The 13,800-nt window shown below is 48.0% G+C and overlaps 1 protein-coding gene across 1 annotated transcript; it reads left to right on the top strand.

Annotated features, from left to right (window-relative positions):
- Positions 1–3,999: 3,999 nt before the first annotated feature.
- On the top strand, positions 4,000–12,515 carry LOC148516597 (solute carrier family 2, facilitated glucose transporter member 1-like). Its single transcript, XM_088479776.1, has 10 exons — positions 4,000–4,026; positions 4,558–4,656; positions 6,433–6,593; positions 8,259–8,499; positions 8,752–8,914; positions 9,306–9,487; positions 10,036–10,140; positions 11,279–11,380; positions 11,875–12,078; positions 12,405–12,515. Exons 1-10 carry the CDS (start codon positions 4,000–4,002, stop codon positions 12,513–12,515), a joined length of 1,395 nt encoding a protein of 464 aa, XP_088335902.1.
- The last annotated feature ends 1,285 nt before the right edge of the window (positions 12,516–13,800 follow it).

The raw sequence follows: 13,800 nt of genomic DNA, 5'->3' as shown, positions 1-13,800 counted from the left end.
ACCAGAGCGCCGGAGGTCGACGCCGGGGGACCTGCACACGCTGACACAGGTAAGTGTTACCTGCTATTCGCCACCTCACAGTGGCGAATAGTAACTCCATCAAATTCCGAAAATACATAATTTTCGGAATTTGATGAATACCATAATTTCCATATCCCCATACTAATGTACTAATGTACCCATACTAATGTACTAATGTACTAATGTACTAATGTATGGGGAGTGTGAAAATTAACGCAGGGGGACTTAGCAAGGAGATATCAGTGTTATCTCCTGTGCTAAGTATCTTCATGAACACTAAAATAACGTTATTTAAGGAAAATTTCCTTAAAAACGTTATTTTAGTGTTGATGAATAGGCCCCACAGTCTGGCAATGATGGGCAGCACTCCGGGTCTTATACGATACAAATAAGTAAAGCTGCTACCACTCAGTTAATTCCATATATATATATAGCGCTCACATATTCTGCAGCGCTTTATAGAGAATATTTTGCTGTTTACATTAGTTCCTGCCCCAGTGGAGCTTACAATCTATGGCCCTCATTCAGAGCCACTCGCTAGCGGCAGTACGCTCGTTCCGAGCGATGTTCGCACGTCTGCGCATGCGTACGGATCGTTATACGCATGCGCGAACCAGTCAGTGCGGCCGAAATTCATGTGCTCGCAATATAGCGAATGCCTGCTATTTTGAGTGACAGGAGGAGGCGTATGTGGGTGGTAACAGGGGAAGGTGCTTGAAAATGGGGAGTGGAGATCCGAACGCAGGCGTGCTTAAAGGTCAAAACGGGCGTTTTATGGGTGTGCATAATTAATACAGCAGCATCATTGACCACGTCACTGGGTTATTTTCTAGCCAGAACTGCTCGCAAAATTGTGGTAGCAAAAACCAACCACAAGAATAGCGAGCAGTTCATACGCTGGTCGATGTACTCGATTAATCTAATAAATAGCGGACATGACGTATGGTGCGTGCGGCCAGGGGGCGTTTTTAACAAATAAACGAGCGTATGTTTTGCTCGCTCGTTCAGACTTAGAGGTGGGAACAGACTGCAATTTGCGAACTGATCATTTGAATAGCCACCCCTTGTTTTTGAACGAGCGAGCGCAAATAGCGAACGGCTCTGAATCAGGCCCCATATTCCCTACCACATGTACACACACATATACACAATAGGGTTCATTTTTGTCAGGATCCAATTATCCTACTAGTATATTTTTTCATTGTGAGAAGAAATCTACGCAAGTACGGGGAGAATATACAAACTCCACACTGTTAGGGCTGTAGAGGAAATCGCACCCATGACCTCAGGGCTGTGAGGCAGTAATGCTACACCAATTATATTAACTTCATTAATTGGCATATTAATTGAATTACTCATTAATTTGTCCAACTAATATATTAATTAAATAATATTGCTGCTATAAGATAATTATTAAGGTTTTTCCCATTTTATTCAATAAATGATTGCCCACATAATAAATGTACTGTGCCTCCTCATGGTAGGGTCAGATTGGGGGTGTGATCTCATTTGCCCCCATATTCCAGCTAGAACTCTGTGACAGAGATATTTTTTTAAATGTAACAGTCGCTGTGATGGGCGTCCCCCCAGCAGTAAGCACAGATATAGGACATGAGGTTCTCTGCAGAGTATAATTATTCCTACATGTATTATATAAATCATATACAGATATAAACCCAAACCAAGCCGCTCCTATAAGCTCTGTATATTTCCCTTCTCTATACAGGAGACAGAAGCCCTGCTTAGGTGAGGGCCTGTGATGTCATGTGCATGACATCACAGTGGCTCTGGCTGTAACATAGACATTGTCTGACATTACCCAGAGTCACTGGTGATCTAGTTGCTTAGACTGTTTAGAGGCATTAATTTGTCTCTCACCAGATTCGTTACTATTGGCGTTTAGCTTTGTCCTCTATTATTATATAGAAGGAAAAGGCGACATTTTATTTCCTCCGGTGCAGAAACTGATCCAGGCAGCATCAGCTCAACATCCAGCATCGCTGCTGTGCTCAGTAAGGTGAGTGGTAGCTGAGGGGGGGAGGGGAGGACGGGTCTTGGTTATAGCCTGAGACATTGTCATATTACGTTTCCTGCTATAACCAATCCGTCATTATTTCATCTGTCACCAGCTCTTATATAAATCTCTCTGTATGTGGTAAACTTTGAAGAATTTGGTTATTTAATGATCATCTATCACCGATACAGACAAATACATCGGTGTCATTAGGTGCACTTGTTACATATACAGCATGGAATATGGGCAGTGCCAGCGTCCATCAGATTGTGGCCGAGCAATGCACTTGGTGTCTGTATTGTTTCTAACTGTCCCTAATTTCCAGGGACAGTCCCGACATTTAAGGGATTGTCACAGAACATTTTGTCCCTGGAAATTCTCCTACTTCTCAGTAATGACTAACAGCACAATATAATCCCATTTATCTGCTTGTTGTATGTGATCCTTACCATGTATAAAGTGAATATTTATGGAAGAGCAGTATACAAGGCCTAAAGCATATTATATCCAGTGACGTTGTAATGATGGCGATTGTAGTGCGCCAAGTTCCTCAGAGACAGAATTACGCTTAGATGCGGCTGCTCAGTAAAAACGTTCCCTGAGACCTTTATACCAGTAACACAATCTATCTGATCCTCATTTGCATACTGCTGCCCCTCAGGGCGGATCCAGGTGGGGCAATCAGTGTGATCCCCCCCTTACCCCAGAACACTTCTTACCTGGCCACTACGGCTGGCTGCTGTATAGCGGCGGCATTTCATGCAGGGAGAGAGAGGATACAGCTCAGTGCAGGGTCCAGGGAGGCCCAGAGACACACAGCGATGTCATTGTCTGTTCAGGTTGTGATTCATTGTATTTATTACAATATGTAAGGACAGGATGCAATCGGGAAGCCGGCTGACATTATACCAACAGCCGGCTTCCCGACTGTCATATCCCGGTGAGGTGAAATGCCCGGTGTCTAGATGTAGACGCCGCTCATTTCACCAACGTCCGGCATCCCAATCGAAGGGATGCCGGGCGCCGCAAGCAGACAGCTACGGGGGGAAGGGTTAGGTTTAGGGCTCCCAGGGGGGACTTAGGGTTAGGCACCCCCCCGGGAGGTTAGGGTTAAGCTAGGGGGAGGGAGGGTTAGGGTTAGGCACCCCCGGGGGGGAGGTTAGGGTTAAGCACCCCCCCGGGGGACTTAAGTTTAGGTAGCGGGGAAGGGGGGTTAGGTTTATACACTTAGAGGGAGGATTGGGGTTAGGATTGGGGGGTAGGTTAGTTAATACTTACCTAGGGATGATCGGGATTTCCAGCACTGTCGGCCTGCCACTGCCAGGATCTGTTCCAGTGTCGGGCTGCCCCAGCCAGGAATCGAACCACCGGCCATGCGGCCGGCGGTATTTCATACCGATTCCGTAAGGACAGATGGAGCTTTTTATCCTTTTGTAGAAGATAAACTTGTTACTAAATGGAGCCGGTCGGTCAGTGACCTAATTTCCCATCTCTCCCTGGCTGACATTTGTATTCTGCACCTGCCTGATCCAGCGTCCTATCCATCTATCTATATAAGATATATCTATTGGTAATGGCATGTATGTATATTACAGGGGACATATACAGCTGGGATCCTTCTATATTACAGGAGAAGAACCTGACTGACACATAATATTTATTGATCAATGTCACCCACGTTGTTATGCTGATAAGAACTTATATCTATAATTCCAAATATCACTAAGGACGGCACAGTCCAGCTTCCATTCTACTTTTTATACTGGTAGATTTCCTAGTCATTGTGTCTCCTTCTGTGATGTCCCTCATAGCGTTTCTCTCATGCTAGCCAGACATCTGATCACTGTAGGAAATGTCAGTAAAGCAGCTTTGCTCTGAGTGTAACGACTGAGGACTTTATGTGACTATAAATTTCAATTGTGTAACAGGGAGAAGAGCGGAGGAGACACTAATTACCCGGAGAGATGGAGGAGAAATCTCTGGGCTTACAGGTACCTGTGTTCTGCAATGTGTTAGTCACCTCTCACTCTCAGCAGCCAGATAGAAGTAGGACTTATGGAGACCCAATAGGACGTGTAACAGTAATACTAGCCAGGGCCCATATATATGAATGTAGGGACAGGGCCACTGAGACAGCCACAGGGCCTGGGTACAGAAAGGGGAGTGGCCAAATCCAGGAAGTGTGGTAAAGCCCCTTACTGGGAAAAAAAAAAAGAAAACTGATAAATAATACCCACTCCCTCTCTCTCCTGGCGCCCATGTGAGAAGGGGGGCACCATGCAGATTTCAACCAATATCAGTGTAATAGTTGTATTTGAGGTTTCCTACCTGAGGTACTTTCTCTGTATGAGTCACAATATATATAGGCTCAGCATTCCATAATGGCAGCATCAGGACACCCATTTTATCTTATTGCATTATTGCTGCTAAATACAATGAATGTGGAATAGTTGCACCAGATTTTCTCCCTGTGTAATATCTCCTGTCATGGCTGCTGTGACGATTGTCCTTTTCCTCCTCAGCATAGAGTCACGTGGATGCTGGTCAGTTCCGTGGTCTGTGCAGTATTGGGATCGTTGCAGGTTGGATACCACTCAGGAAACCTCAACTCCCCACATTCGGTGAGAAAACAGCACAATCACTGGTTCTTTCTGCTTTTCTTGTGTTATCATTTTCAGCAGGAATTATGCTAAATGTAATTGGAGCCAGGACATGGAAGATTTCAATTGTGGAAAATCATATGAGGTTCATGTGTACAAATGATTATTACTGTATATGGGTTAAGATTTTGGTTAGGTATCAGCGACACCATAACTAGGGGTTTGCGAGCAGTGCCATCGGGGCAGCAACATCACAGACCCATGGCACCTGCATGTAGCCTGGAATGGCACCCTGCAGTCTATAGAGCTGCGGCAGAGCTGTTCAAAACGTCCTTAGGATAGGGATGGCCGACGACCGATGGTAGATGGTTTTGCCATCGATGGCGTAGAACAGGGATGGGGAACCCTCAGGCCCGGGGGCCGTATAAAGCCCGTGGAATCATTCGATCTGGCCCTCTGAGCTTTTTTCTGCTAGCCTCATCTGCATAGCAGGGTGCCTACAATGGCACTCTAAGACCAGAATCTATGCAGCAGTGCCACCTGGAGCGTCCTTAGGATGCTTCAGACGGTCACACCGCTGCCCTTATAGCTCCCTGGAGCATCCTCAGATGCTCCAGGCATTGCTGTAATCACTGGCAATTGTGTCCCCTTCCCCGTGTGACATCACATGGAGGGGGTGTGGCCTGCACCTGGCCCACAAATAATGTTATATATATCAAAAAGGTTCCCCACCCCTGGCTTAGAGCCAATGGTTCTTCAGCATTGATGGCTCAGAGCCCCCCAATGCATTTTTTCTTTCTGCTTGGCGCCTGGACACGGGATCTAGCTTGGCCCCCTGACACAACTCGCAATTCCCCAGCCCCAACTCTGATTGGCCCGCCGCCCGCTAGTAATAAAGCAGGGATGACCATCGGTGGGTGAAACCATCGATGGTTTCTTTGCACAGGGTGGATTATACCCCTCTATAACCCTGGGTATCAGACCTCAATGGTTAGTACATTACAAAACTTGTTGATAACCTGAAATACTAAATACTAAGATACTAGTATAGATGAGTAGGGGATGCCAGCTCCTGGGAACAGCATAGATGTTACTGCAGTTACACAGGTAAAATACGGCATGAATTTATAAAATCCAAAAATGATTCTTCTGTTAAAGTAGAAAAAGAGGGAAAACCCAGATTGGAACAATTAATATAAATAACATTTCATTGTAACTTACTATTGGATCCTTCCTGGGTCTCTACTCTCACACAGGAGAACCTTTGCCATAGACCAGGGATGGGGAAACTCAGGCCTAAGGCCCGCGGAATCATTTGGCCTGCCCCTCTGAGCTTTTTTCTGTTAGCCTCATCTGGCTAGCCTGGTGCCTAGAATGGCACCCTGCAGCCAGAATCTATGCAGCAGTGCTGCCTGGAGCGTCCTTAGGATGCTTCAGACGGTCACACCGCTGCCCTTAGAGCTCCCCGGAGCATCCTCATGATGCTCCGGGCATTGCTGTAATCACCGGCGATTGTGACCCCGCCACCATGTGACATCACACAGAGGGGGCGCGGCCTACAGTGGGCCCACAAATAATGTTATATATATATCAAAATGGCCCTCGGCAGAAAAAAGGTTCCCCACCCCTGCCATAGACAGACGTGTTCCCACTGTCTGCAGGGCACATTGGGTGGTATCTGTTACTAGGTAGTTGGGAGGAGCCACATACTGTAGAATTGATACCAAGCTGTAATAAATGGGATATGTGCATGTATTGCTGTTTAGTTCCTCAGAATAATAGAATCTTTCTCCCCAGCTATTTGAGCAATTCTTTATTGGCTCATGCTGGACGCGTTATGGGAAACATATTTCACCGCAAACCCTGACTATACTGTGGTCCATGACGGTCAGCATTTTATACTTTGGGGCCTTTATATCAGCTCACTTTGCTTCTCGGATGGCAAATAAATATGGGAGGTAAGATCTACACTCTTTTAAGTCATTAATATTTTACATTATCAGGATCTTACTGTGTGCTGTCTGTGTGACGTTACTCAGTGCTGTCTGTGTGATGTTACTCAGTGCTGTCTGTGTGAGGTTACTCAGTGCTGTCTGTGTGATGTTACTCAGTGCTGTCTATGTGATGTTACTCAGTGCTGTCTATGTGACCTTACTCAGTGCTGTCTGTGTGACGTTACTCAGTGCTGTCTGTGTGATGTTACTCAGTGCTGTCTGTGTGATGTTACTCAGTGCTGTCTATGTTACCTTACTCTGTGCTGTCTGTGTGATGTTACTCAGTGCTGTCTATGTGATGTTACTCAGTGCTGTCTATGGGCCTGATTCAGACCCGGTTGCGAGCGCTGTGCTCTCGCAACCGGGTCGATGGTGGGCCAGGGCGCATGCGCATGACGGAGCCGGCTCTGTCGTGCGCATGCGCGAGACCCGAATAGCGACAGGCACTCCGTCGCTCCGGGTCTCGCAAAAAAAGGGGGCGTGCTGTTGATGTTGAGTGACAGCACGCCCCCTTTGGTTTGGCGGGCCGGGGGAGTGGCTGCCCAAACAGAGGCGTTCCCATGTGAACGCCTCCGTTTGGGGGCGGCCCCACTGACATCACGAGTGATGTCAGTGGGAGAGATTTCGGCTCTGTCAGAGCCGAAATCTCTCTGGGGCTTGGTGCAATGAGACCCTACCACAAGGGTCTCATCGCAAGCCCGATGGTCTTGACCATCGCGACCATCTTCCTGGCCGTTCGCTATAGCTGTGGGTGGTCACCCACAGCTCTGCGAGCGGCCACAAGGCCGTTCTAAAAAAAAAGACCGGCCCTGATTCAGAGCGTCCGGCTCTGAATCAGGGCCTAGGTTACCTTACTCAGTGCTGTCTGGGCCTGATTCAGACCCGCTCACAAGCGCTGAACACTCGCAAGCGGGTCGATGTTGGCCCAGTGGTCATGCGCACGAGGGAGCCGGCTCCGTCGTGCGCATGCGCGAGACCCGGATAGCGACGGCCAAGCCGTCGCTCCGGGTCTCGATACAAAGGGGGCGTGCTGTCGATGGTGAGTGACAGCACGGCCCCTTTGGTGGGCGTGCCAGGGCGTGGCTGCCCAGACGGAGGTGTTCCCATCGGAACGCCTACCGTCTGGGGCCGGCCCCACTGACATCACAAGTGATGTCAGTGGGAGTGCTCTCGGCTCTGATAGAGCCGAAAGCACTCCTGGGCTTGCGGCAATGAGACCCTACCACAAGGGTCTCGTCGCAAGCCCGATGGTCGCGATGGTCTTGACCATCTTTTTGGCCGCTCGCTATAGCTGTGGGTGTTTACACACAGCTATGCGAGCGGCCAGGGGGCCGCTCAAAAAAAACAGAGGGACGGCCCTGATTCAGAGCGAGCACTCTGTCAGAGCGTCCGGCTCCGAATCAGGGCCTCTGTGTGATGTTACTCAGTGCTGTCTGTGTGATGTTACTCAGTGCTGTCAGTGTGATGTTACTCAGTGCTGTCAGTGTGATGTTACTCAGTGCTGTCTGTGTGATATAGTACATATGTAAATCGTGTAGTATATATGTAAATGTGAGGGAATAACCTGTTTCTGGTGCAGCGGCCTCTTCTCAGTTCTCCTTATATTCTTTCTTTTATGGCTGCATTTAGACGGACGTCCATTGTGGTCACCAACGCGTTCTCACTGACGTCTGCGCTGCTGATGGGATCCTGCAAAGCAGCAAACTCCATTGAGATGCTCATTCTGGGTCGCTTCTTAATGGGTCTCTTCTGTGGCCTAACAATGACCCTGACACCTCTATACATTCAGGAGTTGTCACCCACTAACCTCAGAGCGGCCTTCTCCACCATCCATCCATTGGCCTTCACCATTGGCATCTGCATTGGGCAGGTAATGCACCTTCTATAATAACTGAGGAAGATACTTTATGTCACACTGTGTAGTCTGTGTACACGTCTGGTGTGATATAATGGAAGTACTGACATCATGTACATACTGTGACGCCGGTGGAACCTCATCTAAGAACGTTTGTCATTCTGTACTGATCTTTGTATGCAATGTATAATTATCTCCTGATCATCACATATCTTGTGTTATGTTCCTTGTTGCCTGATTGGCTGAGAACTCTCCTTTCACGTGCAGGTGACAAGTCTGGAAAGCGTTTTGGGCACAGATAAGTGGTGGCCTTTAATGCTCAGCATGTCAGCAGTTCCTGGCCTTGTGCAGATTGTGACCCTGCCCCTGTGTCCTGAGAGTCCCCGTTATCTATTCATCAACTGCAAGAGAGAAGAAGAAGCAGTAATGGGTAATACAGAAGCTACTAGTCAGTAAATACGTCCATGTAGGGTGATACGGGGACATATAGCTGTGTGGTGTGATAGTGACAAAGGGTGGAAGTCAGTAGGATTCCTATGGTCTCCTCCATAATACATACCTGCACCCTGCTATGTGGGGGCACTATATATACTGTAGTAACCACAGCCTCCAGCTATGCAGCGTGTGAGATAACTATGCAGGGGGTCAGAGAGATACTGTATGTAATGTGTATGATAGTAATGGTACAATGACACATATGTGTGTGGAACATTGCTATGTAGTGGTACATCATGCCAGTCGGTGTAATACAGCTATTAGTGTGATAACTCATGTACCGGAACATTGTGACACAGTGACCAGAAGCTGTTCTTGTCTCTCAGGGCTGCAGAGACTCCGGGGGACATCAGACGTCTGGGAGGAGGTGGAAGATCTGTGGAATGAGGTGACCCAGATAATGAGGAAACAAGAAGTGACCTTGTGCCAGCTGTTCACCCAGTACAAGAAGCCAGTGTCCAGGGCCTTCATCATCACTGCCTGCACACAGTTATCTGGCTGTAGTGGAGTAAGTGCTTCCCTAGGAGAATTGCTATAGTGACGATGAGGAATAGATAAAGAAATGGGATATGTCATTATTATGGGGGTAACAGGAAGCTGGGCTGTAATGGCTGGTCAGGATGGCACTTGCTGGGGTACAGTAAGGGGGAGGGGCACAGTCCAGCTCAGTCACCCACAAATTTTAGCCACTGAGCACCAGCAGTCTTTCTGCAAATTACCCCAGTCTTGCTTTTTTACCCCCAAGCTCCTGGCTCTGGGCTCTATCATGGAACCTTCATGATCTGTTAGCCCAAAACTGCAGCCGAGTAAAGTTTTACGGGTATATGTAATAGCATGGCCGAGCCTGTTGCTGTGTGATACGAGAACAATTAGGAGAATTTGCATGGAATGAAATGTTACCAGCCTGTATATTATCAGGTCCATAAACCACCTTTATATGTATATTCCACAAGTCTCCTCAGTGACCAGGTAACAGAAACAATGTAATGATAGATGTCTTCATGTTGGGAGGTCTGTGTACTCCTAATCCTTTTATTTATCATCTTGTTCTTTCAGATTAATTACTACTCCACTAAGATGCTGCACAGCGCTGGCCTCCCTCATGCCCAGGAGATCGCACTGTCATTGGGTCTCATCAACATCATTGCTATCATCTTATGTGTAAGTGCTGGGGCACCAGGTCTCCTGATCCCTCAGTATAGGCACACAGGGGTCATGTCCTGAGGAAGTGCCTGGCCGCATTGTATGTCTCATATATGGGACAGACCCTGTACTGTGGGAACATCTGATTTTATTACTATATTGTTACTATCCATGGACAAGACCGATACCTGCGGATGTGTCCACCTCTGATTTAGTCTAAAACACATGTATACATCCTGTCTGAATTTGGCCTACGTTTGCATATCTATCCTCTTCCCCTGTTCCTGTACTAAAGGGGGCCACAGGCTGGTACAGAGTGCTAAAGGGGGCCACAGGATGGTACAGAGTGCTAAAGGGGGCCACAGGCTGTTACAGAGTACTAAAGGGGGCCACATGCTGGTACAGAGTGCTAAAGGGGACCACAGGCTCGTACAGAGTGCTAAAGGGGGCCACATGCTGGTACAGACTGCTAAAGGGGGCCACAGGCTGGTACAGAGTGCTAAAGGAGACCACAGGCTGGTACAGAGTGCTAAAGGGGGCCATATGCTGGTACAGAGTGCTAAAGGAGACCACAGGCTGGTACAGAGTGCTAAAGGGGACCACAGGCTAGTACAGAGTGCTAATGGGGACCACAGGCTGGTACAGAGTGCTAAAGGGGACCACAGGCTAGTACAGAGTGCTAATGGGGACCACAGGCTGGTACAGAGTGCTAAAGGGGCCATCGGCTGGTACAGAGTACTAAAGGGGACCACAGGCTGGTACAGAGTGCTAAAGGGGACCACAGGCTGGTACAGAGTACTAAAGGGGACCAAAGGCTGGTATAGAGTACTAAAGGGGGCCACAGGCTGGTACAGAGTGCTAAAGGAGACCACAGGCTGGTACAGAGTACTAAAGGGGACCACAGGCTGGTACAGAGTGCTAAAGGGGGCCACAGGTACAGGGAACCATGTTTCCAGCAGTAGAACATGCATGTCCTTCTCTCTCTCCAGCTGTTGGCATGATTCTGTTTTTGCTGTATACATGGGGAAACTAGAATGACACAAATCAGATCAGGGCCAGATTGTGGTACAGGGATAACCTTGGGGTGACCAGTATTTCATCATCAAGAAGGACACTTCCTCAGAACATGCAAAACATATCTGTTGTCTTTATTTAGGCTCTTCTGGTGAAGAAGGCGGGAAGGAAGACCCTGCTCATGATCGGGCAGGTTACCCTGGCTGCCTGTAATATCCTGCTGGTGGTATCAGGGGCCACATTGGTGAGTCATAGAGGAGAACACATATTGCTGTATGGACAGAGCTGCATGTGACAGAGGCAGTGACATGAAGTGAGGAGGGGAATGGAGGCAGCAGAAAGCCACAGACTGAGAGTTATATAGTGGGAGGAGCAGGGTCCCCAGCAGCACAGAGTATATCAGGAGATGAGGGATGTGTTAGTGAGGACAGGGCTGCATGTGACAGGGGCAGTGACATGATGTGAGGATGGGAATGGAGGCAGCATGAAGCCACAGACTGAGAGTTAAATAGTGGAAGGAGCAGGGTCCCCAGCAGCACAGAGTATATCAGGAGATGAGTGACGTGTCAGTGAGGATAGGACCACGTGTGACAGGGACAGTGACATGATTTGATGAGGGGAATAGTAGAATATGAAGCATTGAATGCAAATGTTGTAGAAATAATAGATCATTAATAGATGAAGATACACAGTGAGTAGTTGTTATAACTTATTTTAATGATTTTGTTTCTCTCACAGCCAAGTCTAAGCTGGATGAAATACCTGCTGCTAGTGGCATTGTACCTTATGGTATTCGCCTATCAAATAGGACCAGGGCCCATATCATCGTACATAGCAGCAGAACTATTCATCCCAGCCGTACGCCCTATGGCCATGGCGGTGACCAGCAGCTGGACTTGGCTCATGAAGTTCATTATAGTCATCAGCTTCCAAAGCCTCATGGTAAGTAATACCCCTTTTCCACCAGAAACCCAACTCCAACCAGGGACACTGAGCACTGGTCGGAGCCGGGTTTTACCCCTTTCACACAGGCAGCTGTACCTGGGTTTTTCCTGGGTCCAGCCTTTCACACCAGACCCAGGTCTTCTGGCGTTACAGTGGTCAATTGGAGATGATGTCGTTACCAAGCGCTTCTGAATGGGAGAAGTGATATTAGTTATAAAATAGCTTTAATGTATAAATATGTAATAACAAATGTACATATGGGTAAAACCAATTAGCTCCCCGATTCTACATGTAAAGCTCTATATTATATTCCTTTCTGGTAGAAGCGCAGAACCAGTGGAAATTACATTGTTCCGTACCTGCAGGCCCAGATATACGCTATTTCCAAGCCACGCTGGGGTTACAGTCCGTCAGATGCCTACGTGATTTATTAGTAACATTGTGCAGCTTATTCTGGTTACCTTATCTGTAACTTTCAAACTTTCTCTATGAGTAATTTTGCTGCCATTGGTCACGTATTATAATTGAGTATTTCCCTGTAGAGCTGCCAGTTGTGTCTTGCTAAAGATGGAACCTCTATAATATAACCTATCCTCTATAGATACATGTATATTCCCAAGTGTAAGTAAGTGATGCATGTAGTGTAGAGCATAGCCCCTCTCTCATTATTACTATTCTTCCCACAGGGCTCGCTGGGACCCTACATATATATCATTTTCGCCACAGTCCAGGTAGCAGCTGCTCTGTATACTGGGCTCTGCTATGCTGAGACAAAGGAAGACCATAGGCAGCCCAAGCCAGGTGTGTAACAGCTGGTGGCAGGGGCCCATGAAGAACAAGGGTGTTACCATCAGCCAGAGACGTCCTGGTCACTCACCTCTGGCGGCTGTGCTCACTCTTACCCTGTCTGGCAGTGCTTTACCAAGGTGAGCCATTCTGTCCCAGTGTGCTATCAATCCGTTCCCTGAGGTTCATGAGCACAGCCATGTTGTCTCTGATCAGGTGAGCACCAGTGTCCAGTCTCTATCTGTCTCCTGTGCTCACATGACCACCTCATCCTATCCCTGACAATGTGCTTCTTTACCTTCCAGTGATCTCACTCAATAGTAAGTGCTACCTCTGATCCACTGCCTGAGCCTGCGCTACTGGAGTCCTGCAAGCTGCTGCCTCTGAGTCTACTTCATCTGCTCTGCAGTACTGCGCTGTATGCTGGTGCCAGCCTGCACCTACCAGCCTGTGTTCAAGCACCGGTCCCAGTCTGGTTCAACTACTGTCACTCTGATCCCTCCTACTCCGGTTCAAGCGTGCAGTCCCACTCCAGCTAGCTGCTGCTATCTCCGGTCCCATTCCGGTTCAAGCCTGCGGTCCCACTCCGGCTGGCTGCTGCTCTCTCCGGTCCCAGTCTGGTTCAAGCTTCCAGTTCCACTCTGGCCACTTAGCTGTTACCTCCAGTCCCAGTCTGGTTCAAGCCCCTGGTTCCACATCTACGACCTCCCGGTTCTTACCCGGGCAATCTGTCGTCCAAGTCTGTGAGTTATTCTGTGGTTCCAGCCTGTGGTAATTTGAAGTCTCCTGGACATTACAAAGACATTCCTAGTGCTTCCAGTGCCAAGTCTTCTGCCACAGTGACCTCATCTACTAGCAAGTCCCCTGATTACATCTCTCCTGCTCATTGCAGGTTCAACTGGACTTTATCCTCACTGTACTTCAGTTTACTTC

The sequence above is a fragment of the Taudactylus pleione genome, unplaced genomic scaffold, assembly GCF_031769625.1.
Source record: "Taudactylus pleione unplaced genomic scaffold, aTauple2 ptg000245l, whole genome shotgun sequence".
In the NCBI taxonomy this organism is placed as follows: Eukaryota; Metazoa; Chordata; class Amphibia; order Anura; family Myobatrachidae; genus Taudactylus; species Taudactylus pleione.
This window is presented reverse-complemented; position numbering and strand designations above follow the sequence as displayed.

Coding starts and splice junctions, on each gene's coding strand:
- LOC148516597 (XM_088479776.1), top strand. CDS start 4,000: ATGGAGGAGAAATCTCTGGGCTTACAG. Junction 8,500..8,751: donor TTGGCATCTGCATTGGGCAG/GTAATGCACCTT, acceptor TTTCACGTGCAG/GTGACAAGTCTGGAAAGCGT. Junction 9,488..10,035: donor AGTTATCTGGCTGTAGTGGA/GTAAGTGCTTCC, acceptor TTGTTCTTTCAG/ATTAATTACTACTCCACTAA.